Raw genomic sequence first — 13,802 nt, forward strand, 5'->3', positions numbered from 1 at the left:
GAATTCAATATTTTTTTCGGTAAACGATTGAAAGTGAAAACCGTAGTTCTTTTAATTTCTACATATCAATTGACGAGTATATCATGAACACTCATTTATCTCATAAAACTAGGATTATTAAAGTGTTAACACGTTAACGTCTAAGACTGACGTCAGAACACATATAAATTTAAAACTCAACCTAGCAACTTTGTTTTCTCTATTTATCAGGGTTTTTGGTCATTTCCGAATTATTCCACTATTTTTGAGAAAATTCAAACTAGTAGTAATATAGACGAATTTTAGTAGTTTAAAAGTACCTGATCAACACCTCTACCTGTTTTGTGTAATTTGGTCTCACATGTAGTGAACAACTAAATGTAAGAATATACTTATTTAACCCCGGAAAAATGTAGGTCTGTTTATAACCTGAATATATTCGTTGGTGTAGTTTTCTATTTTTAGTTGTCTGACTAGTTTATTTTTCATTTCTATTTTATGGAAGACCAGCATGGAGGCAATATTTCATGAAAAAGTTAGTATGCTGTACAGGCATTTTAAAGAACTAATAAAATCTTAGCTTTTTACAGCAAGATGGGTCTCTTTGTGCCCAACATTGCCTGAATTCCTTACTGCAAGGATCTTACTTCACGGCTGTGGATCTGGGCACCCTGGCCAACAGATTGGATGAGGAAGAGCGTCAGCGTATGGCAGAAAGTGGTCTAGATACAGAAGACTATCGCAAGTTTCTCCAACAACCTTCCTCAAATATGGATGACAGTGGTTACTTTTCTGTGCAAGTAATAAGTAGTGCTCTGCAAGTTTGGGGACTTGATTTAGTGCCTTACTGTAGTACAGATGATAGAGCTAAAACAGCCCTAGAAAATCCTAGTGCAATGCAAGCTTTTATATGCAATTACAAAGATCATTGGTTCTCTATAAGGAAAATTGGAAATCAATGGGTCAATCTGAATTCTTTACTGTCCAAGCCTGAACTTATATCCGATACATATTTGGCTCTGTTTCTAGCACAATTGAAAAATGATGGGTTAGTGTTGATAAATTTCTCAATGTTCACTATTAAAAGTCTTATTGGTTTTAGATACTCAATATTCATAGTTTTCGGTGATCTACCTGATTGTCCTGCAGATGAAATACTTAAAAATAACCCCATTGAGGTAATACCTAGACAACATTTGCAACCAACAATATCCAGTGAAAGTGATCCAGATATGCAAGCAGCGCTTAGGTTAAGTTTGCAGGATGAAGCTCTTATAGAACCTTTAACCGATAGTCCAGATGTTGATGATGGGGACCTACAAGAAGCCCTAAGGCTTAGCTTGCAAGGCACGAATAGCACCGATGATGAGGATGAAGATTCCCTTTTGAAGAAAGCTATCAGTATGAGCCTTCAATGTTAGTGATGAAAAGATGCAGACCTTTAAATAATGAATTTCTGGATGGATTTATTGGTCAAGAAAATACTTGTTAGTTTGTTTACTTGTTATTTAATGTCATTGAGGCAACTGTCCTTATTACTTACCTTAAAAAAGAAGTGTTCATTTTTAGAACTAACTTATTGCATTGAAAAAATATTCGTCTCAAGTAAATAGTCTCAAATTTCGTAGAACCTAAATAATTGCCTGGGAATACTTTTTTAAAGGTTTTTTCATCACTGCCATTATTTTTGTATTTATTTATTATTGATAATTGTGACGAGCAAATATTTTTATTGTTTGTTGTTAGATTATATTGATATATTTTTAAATTTTTAGTATATTTTCTGTAATTAAATAATAAATAGAAAAATAAATGTGTCGTTCATTCCACTATAAACCAAAGTCAGATTGCAAAAAAAAGATATTTTCAAACCTGTGGTCAATAGAAACTATGGAGCGCCATCTATGAGCTGACGTGCGTATCGATCTAGTGGGCATTTGCATTATCGATATTTCTTTCTGTCATCCAATTTCCATAAAAATTGATGAAAATGTGGATTTCTCGTTGCCCCCCATCCCGGTGTTAATTTATAAAGTGAATAAGTATTTTGTGGAACTCGCAAGAAGCCACCAGCGGAACTCTCAGGCGCCCTTGATATCTGCTATAACTTTCATTAAGGATTTTTGATAATGGGTAACGTACAGGCGTATTCTACACCTCCACCGCCGCCCCCTCCAGCCGGAGTGAATTTTGCGAAACCTAAAGATTGCGAACCTACACCTGTCGGCCCCGAAACCATGGAAAATCCAGGACCGCTTGAAGAAATACATACCAAGTGCAAAAGTAAGTTGGGTTATATCATAACCTCAATTAATATAAAACGTAAATTTTATTTTAGATGTTTTCCCAACTTGTTTTGAGGGGGCGAGGGTCTTGCTTACGAGAGGTTTGAGTAACCACTTTCAAATCTCTCATACCATAAACATGAGTTCTGTGACTCCAAGTGGCTATAGATTTGGTGCCACTTATGTGGGAACCAAACAGATATCACCCACAGAAGCGTATCCTATTTTGTTAGGTGACATTGATCCTACTGGAAATTTAAACGCAACAATGATCCATCAAATTCAGCCGAGGCTTCAGGCAAAATTTGGAGCTCAAGTAATTTGGATTATCGACATATAAATACATTTATAATGGTGCTTTTAAGGTACAAAATTCTAAGTTTCAAGTGGGACAGTTAACTTTAAACTATAGAGGCGCCGATTACACTGCCAGTATGACTGTGGCAAATCCGGATATTATAAACGGTTCTGGTGTAGTTGTACTGCATTATTTGCAAGCCGTTACTCCCCGATTAGCTTTAGGATCGGAACTTGCGTATCAGAAGGGACCGGCAGTTCCGGGGGGAGAAATAGCACTTCTTAGTGCCGCTGCCAGGCATGGACTTGTCAATTATGGTTTGTTGATTTTCTAATATCCAGATTTTTTTTAAAGATATACCACTGAAAGTGTACAAGTATCAGGAACGTTGGGAGTTTCTGGAATACATCTGTGTTATTATCAAAAGGCAAGCAAGCAGTTACAAATCGGCGTGGAATTGGAAGCTAACAATAGGATGCAAGAGGCTGTTGCATCAATCGGATACCAAGTGGATCTGCCTAAAAGTGAAGTTGTGTTCAAAGGTAAGAGAGAGGATATTCTTGGAGCTTAGGGTCCCACCATAAATTTCGCCATTCGCAGATGTGGAATGATATATTTGTCATAAAGACTTGGAAAGAAAAAACTTATGACCAAAGTGGCCCATATAAATAGTTTTTGCTATAACTGAACATTTTTGGAAATAAGTGTTAATAGTGTCAGAATGGCTGAAAGCATTTTGCCAAACTTGAAGCCTTTGAAAACACCTAGGCCATTAACTCTGCTCTGAGCAGATTGATTTCAATTGCTTTCATATCTGCTACAGAGGATTTTATTATTCAAATTTATTTTTGCAAAAAAAATAATATATCACTTTTATTTCATCATAAGATAGCTAAATAATGGTCTAACACTCTAGTGAAAACTGCTTTTTGATATCTTTGATATAATAATGTTATCACCTTTGTGAATGATAATGATTAAATATTTATGTTCAGTGTTTTAGAATAATATATATAATATTAAAACCCAATAATCCCATAATTGAAATATTGCAATGCAATATTACAATAATGAAAAACAATAACACAGATATAAGCACTAAGATCTTTGCGTTTTAATTTTAATGCAGGATACTCCATGGACCCATAAATTGTAACATAAGCAACTTTTTACAAACAACGCGACCAAAATACCTATAAATTGGTGTAATTTTGATATATAAACACCACGAACAAATCAATCAACAACAAAACAAATCTTCTGAAGGGGCGTGACTATTGTCTCCGCCTCCGTCAAACAGTATATAAGTAGGTACAGAGTAAAATGCGAGCCAGTTTCAGTCAAGCTCTGAAGCAACCAACAGGATGCTTTTGGAACTGTCAGCAACCATCAATTTGTAAATAATACTACATTATAATTTTTGCTATTTTTTTCTTACAAAGCACACTTCGATTTTACAAATTTCAAATTTGGTGTGGACAGTATTAATTATTATTGACAATTTAGTTATAATTTATATATTTTAACAGTAAATTTATATATATTTTGCTTATATGAAACCGATATATATATATACAGTGTGTCCAAGATAAGGATGCACAGCATGGGGATCTCGGAAACTATAAGAGATACAGTGTCGGTTAAATTAGACAAAAGTTGCGCATTTTGATACCGAACAAGATCCCGTTTTACAAATTTGAAAATTCCAAGCCGTTCCGGAAATATCCGAGAAAAACCGAAATATTGCGATTTCGTTTTTATTATTTTTTAAAGCTATTTGAAAAGATATGAAAAAACGGAAAACACTTTTCCATTGGCACTTTTTAATCTCTCCAAATTGACGTTAACAAATTTTCATTACAGCGTTTCGATTCCATGGAACCACCATCAACTTTGATTTTTCTTATGGGACGGAAAAAAAGTACACACAGTATTAGGTTGCGCTTTTCATTGCGAATTCAACGATGTACGATACAATACGGTTACTTATGTTTTTATCCAGAAAAATGGCTTTTTAATACATTTCCAGTATTTTATTGTAGTAGGCCATGAGATCCGAACGATGAAAGGCAAAAGAAAATGGTTGACAAGTTCGAGTTAATGTGTTTATTTATTTACTAACTCTAACTGTTCATTTAACATAACAACTAAATCCAACAAGTTAATGAAAAACAAATTCTATAACAAATGTTCGAATAAATGACCTCCATTTTCTAGGCATAAGTACGCCCGACTTAACATTTCAGGAGTAATTTTATTAAACGCTGCTCGTACTGATTGACGTAATTGTTCCTCGTTGTCAAAACATTCTTTGAATACCTCATTTTTTATGTAGCCCCATAAGAAAAAGTCCAAGGGAGTTAAGTCCGGGGACCTTGGAGGCCAAGGTGTTTCACTGTAAGTCCCAATGTATTTTCCATCAAACCGTTCAGTTAAATATTGGCGAACTTCTCTGGAGTTATGGGCTGGGCCACCATCTTGTTGGAACCAGCAGCCTTGCACAGCGCCTAGCGGTAAATCATCTAAGGCATCTTCTAAATCGTGCCTCAAGATGTCAAGGTACCGCTCGGAAGTTAAGGAATTATTATAGAAAATAGGGCCTATAATCTTGCTACCAAAAATCCCACACCAAATATTAAACCCAAAGCGAACTTGATGTCTGGATAGTCTATTAACACGTGGATTTTGTTGCGACCAATAGTGTGTATTGCGCCTGTTATAAATACCGTTATTGGTCACCATACTTTCATCAGACCAAATCACTTTATATGGAAAATTAAAACTCTCATCACACATCCTGGTATACCACTCACAAAAATGTCTACATCGTTCGTCGTCACCCGGTTTTAATCCTTGACATATTCTGAATTTGTAAGGCTTAAATTCATTTTTCCTTAAAATAAACTGAGCTGTAGATTTAGCTACCCCATTCTGGTCTTCAATTTCTCTGGTAGAAGTTTGTGGATTTTCGATAACAGATTGTAGAACAATGTATTGGTTTTCTTCATTGGAAGGTTTTTGTCGGGATAATGCAGGCTTCTTAAATGATCCATATTCTTTCAGATTAAATAACAAACGCCGAAAAAACTCTTGTCAGGTTGTCTCCGCTCTGGGTATTTGTTAGAATACATACGCTCGGCTTCCACACAATTTCTTTGGCATCAGATGTAGCAAGACAGCATATCACATTTTTCTTCGTTTGTAAAATTACCTCCCTCCATTGTAGAACAAAATAAATTAGAAAAAGACAACAACAATAAAAATACAAAAACAATAACTAAAGGAATAAACTTATGATCGACTGATAACAAAGACAAATAACATTAATGTGTCATTGAAATTGACTGGATGTCATTTTGTCATGGCCTACTCCATTTAAATGCTGAAATGTATTAAAAATCCATTTTTCTGGATAAAAACATAAGTAACCGTATTGTATCGTACATCGTTGAATTCGCAATGAAAAGCACAACCTAATACTGTGTGTACTTTTTTTCCGTCCCATAAGAAAAATCAAAGTTGATGGTGGTTACATGGAATCGAAAAGCTGTAATGAAAATTTGTTAACGTCAATTTGGAGAGATTAAAAAGTGCCAATGGAAAAGTGTTTTCCGTTTTTTCATATCTTTTCAAATAGCTTTAAAAAATAATAAAAACGAAATCGCAATATTTCGGTTTTTCTCGGATATTTCCGGAACGGCTTGGAATTTTCAAATTTGTAAAACCTGATCTTGTTCGGTATCAAAATGCGCAACTTTTGTCTAATTTAACCGACACTGTATCTCTTATAGTTTCCGAGATCCCCATGCTGTGCATCCTTATCTTGGACACACTGTATATATATATATATATATATATATATATATATATATATATATATATATATATATATATATATATATATATATATATATATATATATATATATATATATATATATATATATATATATATATATATATATATATATATATATATATATATATATATATATATATATATATGTGAGAAAATACCTTTCATTTATAGCGATGTCGCAAAATGGCGGCGATAGAAGCAGTCTAAATCAATCTGCTCAGGACAGCGTTGATATTCTAAAAAAAAACCTTTTCAAAAACTCCAAGTTTGACAAACTGTCATTCTGAAGTTATTGACAGATATTTTCAAAAATGTTTGAACACTCTCCACCACTTTCATATAAGAGAGCAAAAACGATTTAACGAAAATGAATAGAATTTACGCAGCATTTGTAATATAAGATTATTTCTCATTTCAAAATATAATCATAATTTCCAGCATTTTATTTTTGCCGCTTTAGTCATTTTTTTTATTCGAGATAGCTCCGTCCTATCCGTCCTTTTTAATTAACCACCCAGTACTTGTTATAATTCTTACGCTTGGCGGCTGCGCGTAGGCGAAAGACGGATCTGGAGTGGGATTATGGTTTGAATTCGAATTACTTTTCAGGACATATTGACTCGAATTGGTCGGTGGGGGCAGTGTTAGAAAAAAAGTTAAGCCCTTTGCCATTTACGTTAGCATTTAGCGGACTTATGAATCACAACAAGAATCACTTTAGGTTAGGAGTGGGTGTACTGATAGGTTAGAGGAATACTATGAAAATGATAGACAAGCAACAAATTTTATTCCAGAAACATCATAATATTCTTTGTTTTTTTCTTCGACTACACATTAAATACTTTGGAACCAGTCTTGAATTTGATTTTTTTCCGCCTGAATGTGAGAATGATTGTTTTTTTAAACATAAACTGTAGTAGGAACAAGAATCGAATACAATCTGGACTTTTATTACATTTTGAAGCGCCGCGTGTCGATTGTTAGTTTGCAAGTTCATTATTTTTTTTACACTGTAAATTAAATAATTGTAAAATATTGTAGACAAAATATATTGTTCATATAAAATACTGGTTTGTTGTTAAGCCCTCGATAGGAAGAAAAAAAGGTGAAACACACACAATGTTTAAGCCGAAAGCAAAGAACTACTCATTTTCTGGGCCTTCCTACTCCCTTCTTTACGCCTCCTATGTGTTTATCCTTAGATTTATTGCTTAACAAGGGGTGCACTTCTGTAAAAGAACAGTTTCAACATTGTAACATACAAGCGAAGGCGGTTTCCCAGTTGAAATAAACTCCTACGTCCAAGGTTTTGCGCTTACAAATGGAGCGGGGTGGGGAAGATTTGGCTACCATCAGTAGCAATGAAATAACCATCCGTTAATCAAAATTACTCACAAAGTGCAACTGCAACTTGCCAAGTACCAAATCCCAATACAAAAACATCGAGCTTAAGCCAAGCAACTACTACACATAAAACAACCGTGCCAAATTTGGTAACCTGCAAGTTACCAAGCAAAAATTCCGGTAGCTATTTCACAGCTGTATAGTATGTCACGCATTAATTTGTGGATTTTGCATTGGAAAAAAAGAGGAGTGCATGGGGAAGGAAACTTGTCCTAAACTTTGGTTAATCACCCAAACTATCAAAAATTCCGGAGAACTGCCCAATTTTATTTACTTATTGATTTTTTGAAAAAATAAAATAAACTTTTGGTAAATCCAATAAAATTGATGTTTGGATTTTCGTTCTCCGAGACTTTAAATAGCACACTCAACGCGAATCACCCTCTCTGTACACTAACGCGTTAAATACTAGGAATTTATTTCACCAAACTAACTAAACATCTACTTACGGCGTGCCCCGATCCGATCTCGACAAATAAAACAACACAAAAGAAGCGCAAAAGAATTCTATAAATAACAGATAAAAAACTTTTATTTAGCAACCACAACTTAAAACTATATAATACTATAGTAATATAGTAACAAGTTATATATATTAAAAAATTAAAACTCCTTTAAAAATAGTCTACATTTCGTTAAAAAACAAAATGGAAAAAAATTCAAGACGCTCTGAACTTTCTACACTTAGAACTGTAAACTTTTACTGTTATTATTATTACCTCCATCGCTGACGTTTTCCAACGCGATGTCGTACGACTTGTACTTCTTCTTCTTCGCCGGAGGGGGCCCGTTGCTTTGGCCAGACGGAGCCAGATTCGAGTCCACTGCGTTCCAGTTGTCCTCTGGATCTTCGATCTGAAAATGGCGTCACAGGCAAACGGAACGTTTTACTTTCTTTCGTTTTCTAATCAAAGTACCTCGGGCGCTATAGGCAAAAACTGTAGACAATCCATGTTGCCGTCTTCTTCGTCCGAACTGCAAAACGCGGCGACAGGTTCTATGGCACACACGTCCACCTTAAATTTTTTCGAAAATGTTTTACTAATATTATTTGGTTAAACGTTAGCCAAAAAAAATGTTCTTTTTTTATGAGCTGAACAAATACAGTGTCTTCCACTTAATTACTGTACACCCTTGTAAAATCTTTGTCTATGGTTCGATTTTGATTTTTTTTTGTTGGATCAAACTCTCAAAAACGCACCAAAGTACTGTATTTCATAAAAATATAACAAATAAAGGTAAATTGTAATTCTAACCTCCAAATCCGTATCCTCTTTCGCATCGCCGCCACTGGCAACAGACTTGTCCTCATCCGTGATGTCAAATTCACTTTCCCTCTCCTCATATTCTACATTTTCGTCAAGCTCTTTAAAGTCGGGCGCAAAAGCCGACCAATTTTCAACCTGATTTTGGGCCCACACACTCACAACACCTTCAATTTTATTTATTATCTTATCTGTTAGGTTTTCCCTGCATTTTCACTAACCTGACGAAATACTGGCAATAATAGGTCGGACTGGATGCCATGCAACATCCACTAAAAGTTCACCTTTGGTTCCATGCAAAATTTTAACCAAATTGCCTATCGATTTTTCCCAAATGTAGAGCGCATGTTGCCGAGCTGAGCCAGCACAAATATACTCCCCGTCACCAGAAAAGCAACATTTTTTCCACATTGTTCTGCGAGTGGCACAAATTTATTTCAATTCTTTTCACAAGTAAATACTATACTGATGTACTTACTTATTTACTAAATCTTGTAGCTTCTGAATTGGTTCTGGTTCACCTTCTTTCCCACATGCCAGAACTTCCTTACTGTTGTAAACTCTAATCACTCGGTCCGCTGTATTTATTAAAAAACAGCTATAAGAATAAAGAGAAAAAATAAATAAATAAGTTCAGTCACTGCAAAATTTTGCTCTATGAAAAAGCATCTTCACAGTCAAATTTTTTTACTCATAACCTTGAGTGATATTTAACCCAAAAATTGATCAACTAATTCTCAATACATCCCCAATATAATATAAAAGCAAAGTACTCACTCTCCCCTCCTTGCAAATTCTATACTTTTGACAGCTGTTGCACTGGAGGTGCCCAGCATAATTCTGAAACTGGCCTTAATTTCTAAGGATTTTGAGTCCAACACCAAGACTTTTCCTTTGGCATTGCCCGTGTACACATAGTCCCCTCTCCTATCAAAGGAGGCTACTATGTTCAGATCCCCCTAAGAAATTAAAGATAAGATTAAATGACCAAATTAAACATACAAATTCACTACATCTTCATCTATAGGCAAAACTTGGTGTCCTCCATTGGTGTCAACTAATACAGCGGCATGTTTCATTGGACAAATTAACAGTCTTTCCAAATTTCTTGGTTCAAATTGCACCTTCAAAACAGGGCAAGGAAATCTGTATTTTTGTTCACACTCGCCATGCAAAACATCCCATATGCAAACTGTATTATCCGTCGAAGCAGAAGCAATCTTATGCCCATTTCTGGACCAACTGATGCTACAAACTGGATGTACATGGGCCGAGATAATTTTTGCTATGCCCCGTGTAAGAAAGTCCCATATGACAATTCGTCCATCGTTACAACCAACAGCAAGTAAGGTCCCGCGTTTATTAAAAGCACATGTTAAAGCAATGGAAAGTGAATCTAGTGTACCATCAAATTCCTTCAAAAGGACAATTATCAGGATAAGATTATACCGTATTCCCTTTACTTACTTCGGGGTAATTTTGTCCAAAGGATTCTATATCAAAAAAACATTTTTTAAGAATTTGTTAAACCGATTTCAATACATACCTAAAAGCTCCAAGTTCATTTTCAAAAGCAATTCCCAAAAATTCACGTTATTACAATTTGTTTATTTTCATTTTTCCATGCTGGTACAGAACAGGATTTGGTATAGTCATGTCTAAAAACTGCCTGGCCAGCCAGTGAATTTGGCTCCCAAATTTTCATGATCGGTCACTTCGTAAGAATTAAAATGTGGGATCTCTTAATGTAAAGAGATAAAATTCATATTCTCAATTTTTTTGCTTAGTGTTGGTTACTTTTGATTTCGATGATGAGAGACGAAGTTCACCGGCTGATTAGGCGTTAGTGGTAGTTTATAGCAACAGCATAAAAGTTATTGTTTCTTTTTAGTTATATTCTCTTCGGACTGAAAATCAAGACTAATTATCATTAAACTATTTAAAGCCTTTCCTAAAAATTAACTTCAACTTGCGTAAATACACAGGAACATTAGAATGTTGTTCCCCTGCCACTAACCAACTGACCAAAACTAATCGATGTCCATCAATCGTGTTCTCTGAAGGTTTCGTTATTTCAAAAAAGTCTGTTAAGTATTAGGTGCCTATCAGTTTTAAACAGGTTTCGCGGTGGAAAAAAGCTTATTATTTTATATTTACATTATTTACCGCCTGGAATTTTAAATAATGGATAATAAAAACACTGGAAACTCCAATATATCAGGCAATCCACATAAGAAACCTAGGATTAAGCAAAAGGCGGTTCCCGTTATTAAACATACAAAAACAAGTCTTCGACGTTTGCTAATTGCAAATCCTTTGCTCGAACATGAGGAAGCGGGCACGAACAGAAAAGTTATTGAAGATAAATCGAATAATGGTAAGCGAGAATGGTATTAACACGGCAAGCATTATGTCGAAGTTTTCTAGTAAATTCTGTGGAGATTGTAATATCTGGAAATGCACCTTTAAGACCTCGACCAACAGTAAATAACATAAAACCTGTAAAAGGTCCAGCTGACACGAATTATGCGCGCTCGCAAATAAAAAATAAACACTTGTTTCATAGGAGATCGCGTTCTCATGAGACACAGAAAAATTTAAAAAGTTTTTCTAAAATAGTTCAGTCTCATGAGGATATTGCTGCTCAAGGCATTTCAAATCCACCAGATGTAGAATATGTCTTTAAAACACCAACAGCCTATAAAAGACGCAGCATATTTACCCCTCAAACAGTAAATAGTAATTCCTCTATGTGCTCATCCACCCCGGCACCTATGAAGATTGAATCATTAGAGATGAAACTTTTCGAATGGCTTAAAAGGGCAAATAGACCTTTATCTGTTCATCATTTGAAATGTTTTGGACTAAAACATGATAGAAATGTCGCTGAAGTCATCGCCAACAAGGAGAATATTGACACTTCAATTCCCAGGTCAGAAAGTTATGAGAACTTGTTTAATATCTCATCACTTAACCAACCTAGACAAGTAAAAACTGAGATGTTAGAGGTACATAATGTTGCTAAGGAGGCTTTATCAGAACTGCACAACCTAATTTGCGAAGTATTTTCAGTGTAGCTTTTATGCTGTTGTATGCATTAGTGACAATTTCAGGGATATCCCATAGAACAGTGTGTGGAGTGGCTACAATTAATGAAAAACAAGCACAACAGACTGGATGAAGAACCAGAATATTGGGAATGTCGAGCAGCAATTGAGCAATTTGCCGGTAACATTAGTAGTGCTGTTGAATGTTACAAGACCGCAATTGTGCAGGGTGCAGAGGTAAGTAGACTTAAATAAAATGCTCAGTTGAAAAAGTATATGTTCAGGTCAATAATATTGATAAATCTCTGGATGAACTTCTTAAAAAATTTAGTCTGTTAAATATAACTCCCACTATCAGCAAAGATGTGACTAACTCGAAGAGGCAGAAGATTATATGTGACGCAAGAAATATTTTTAAATCAACGATAATCCAGTTCGCTGTACAGGAGAGAAAATTACGAAAGTAAGGCAGCCGAGAACCTTTCCTGTTCGTACTACCGTTGACTTTTGTTCCCTGCATTATATTTTAGAAACAAAAACATACCTGACTCTAAATTGGTGGTTACTCCAGTGAGAAGAAGTGCGAGATTATCAACGCATGCTTCCAACTCCACTCAAATGCCAAAAATATTTAATTCCCTGAAAACTATCTCGCCCCGAGATTATGAGTTTAAGAAAAATGAAGCAATATGTTAATTTGTTGTCATATGTTTGTTTTAATCTTTGTAATTATATGGTTCCATTTTTTCAAAAAAAATTGTTAGTGATAAAAATGGGCTATAAATTTGTCCAATGAATAATCACTGTGGTTTTCTTTTTACACTTTGTGGGCACTGCTGCTGGGGCAGCAAAGCCAGTAAACTAAATGCCTGTGATTAAATCGATTAGTTAAAACCTAGCCCTTACCTGTTACCCTTTGGTTGTAATTAATTTTTTTATGCCTCCGTAAAAACAATTCCTGGCGGTGAACGGCGGCAAGACCTAAATTTGATTTTATATTTTCCTTAGAGAAAGGATGGGGTTGCATTCAGTCCAAATTTCAATTTATTACGATTATAAATAAGAGATATGCATTTTTCAAAATTGGTCATCGATTTTTTGGCCAATTTTTCGGCCCAAGCGTCTCGGACTGCCTATAAGTTAACAGCGAATGAGTAGCTGAATTTGGCCAATTTGAAAAATGTTCTACGATTCGTTCACGAGACAGCCGTCATCACAGGCGCAAAATTCAAGCAATCGACGGTAACTTCTTGACAATATACTATTTAAATTGAAATAAAAGACCGCTTTGACGGCGGTCAAAATTATGTGCACCCTAAGACATGCTCCTACATATTGTAAATTTCCCTTTTACTTTAGCGATTTCTTGGAAATGTTGGTTATTTCAGCGATTCCACTAAAACGAAAGAAGCTATCGTCAAGTACAAGTAGATTAATGCGTTGCACAATAACTTTTGGGCTCGACTGCTAGGATCATTTGCCCATTGCCGACTTCCGTCGAGGTTCTTCGCTTTTAGTCATAAACCAACACGTACAAAGAAAAAACAACTAATATTTGCTCAACTAGCAGAAAATAATTTTGACCGATACCAAAAAAAAAAAACGACATCCCCGCGCATCATCCGGGCCCATCCGGCCTCCATACCGGCGTGAACGGTGAAAAACG

The 13,802-nt window shown here is 35.2% G+C and overlaps 4 protein-coding genes across 6 annotated transcripts; 3 read left to right on the top strand and 1 right to left on the bottom strand.

Annotated features, from left to right (window-relative positions):
• The first annotated feature begins 146 nt into the window (after positions 1 to 146).
• On the top strand, positions 147 to 1,695 carry LOC132698857 (ataxin-3-like). Of its 3 annotated transcripts, none has more exons than XM_060665205.1 (4): positions 148 to 359; positions 485 to 514; positions 570 to 1,027; positions 1,082 to 1,695. In XM_060665205.1, the coding sequence occupies exons 2-4, from the start codon at positions 491 to 493 to the stop codon at positions 1,398 to 1,400; spliced, it is 801 nt and encodes a 266-aa protein (XP_060521188.1). In that variant the 5' UTR covers positions 148 to 359; positions 485 to 490; the 3' UTR covers positions 1,401 to 1,695. The 3 variants fall into 3 exon arrangements, with proteins under 3 accessions (XP_060521190.1, XP_060521188.1, XP_060521187.1); XM_060665204.1 differs by having other exon boundaries at positions 151 to 391; positions 445 to 514; XM_060665207.1 differs by having other exon boundaries at positions 147 to 514; positions 560 to 1,027.
• A 214-nt stretch (positions 1,696 to 1,909) lies between these two features.
• LOC132698184 (mitochondrial import receptor subunit TOM40 homolog 1-like) lies at positions 1,910 to 7,170 on the top strand. Its single transcript, XM_060664117.1, has 5 exons — positions 1,910 to 2,262; positions 2,318 to 2,580; positions 2,630 to 2,859; positions 2,917 to 3,104; positions 7,030 to 7,170. Exons 1-5 carry the CDS (start codon positions 2,109 to 2,111, stop codon positions 7,167 to 7,169), a joined length of 975 nt encoding a protein of 324 aa, XP_060520100.1. The 5' UTR covers positions 1,910 to 2,108; the 3' UTR covers position 7,170.
• A 340-nt stretch (positions 7,171 to 7,510) lies between these two features.
• Positions 7,511 to 10,759, bottom strand: LOC132698182 (retinoblastoma-binding protein 5 homolog). Its single transcript, XM_060664115.1, has 10 exons — positions 10,636 to 10,759; positions 10,557 to 10,582; positions 10,103 to 10,504; positions 9,867 to 10,048; positions 9,568 to 9,687; positions 9,311 to 9,504; positions 9,081 to 9,256; positions 8,742 to 8,840; positions 8,544 to 8,679; positions 7,511 to 7,649 (listed from the first exon to the last, which is right to left on the bottom strand). The coding sequence occupies exons 1-10, from the start codon at positions 10,652 to 10,654 to the stop codon at positions 7,567 to 7,569; spliced, it is 1,437 nt and encodes a 478-aa protein (XP_060520098.1). The 5' UTR covers positions 10,655 to 10,759; the 3' UTR covers positions 7,511 to 7,566.
• A 514-nt stretch (positions 10,760 to 11,273) lies between these two features.
• Positions 11,274 to 13,532, top strand: LOC132698183 (uncharacterized). Its single transcript, XM_060664116.1, has 5 exons — positions 11,274 to 11,466; positions 11,517 to 12,151; positions 12,203 to 12,373; positions 12,421 to 12,599; positions 12,667 to 13,532. Exons 1-5 carry the CDS (start codon positions 11,274 to 11,276, stop codon positions 12,830 to 12,832), a joined length of 1,344 nt encoding a protein of 447 aa, XP_060520099.1. The 3' UTR covers positions 12,833 to 13,532.
• The last annotated feature ends 270 nt before the right edge of the window (positions 13,533 to 13,802 follow it).

Source organism: Cylas formicarius, unplaced genomic scaffold (assembly GCF_029955315.1).
Source record: "Cylas formicarius isolate icCylForm1 unplaced genomic scaffold, icCylForm1.1 PGA_scaffold_2__14_contigs__length_35257938, whole genome shotgun sequence".
Classification (NCBI taxonomy): Eukaryota; Metazoa; Arthropoda; class Insecta; order Coleoptera; family Brentidae; genus Cylas; species Cylas formicarius.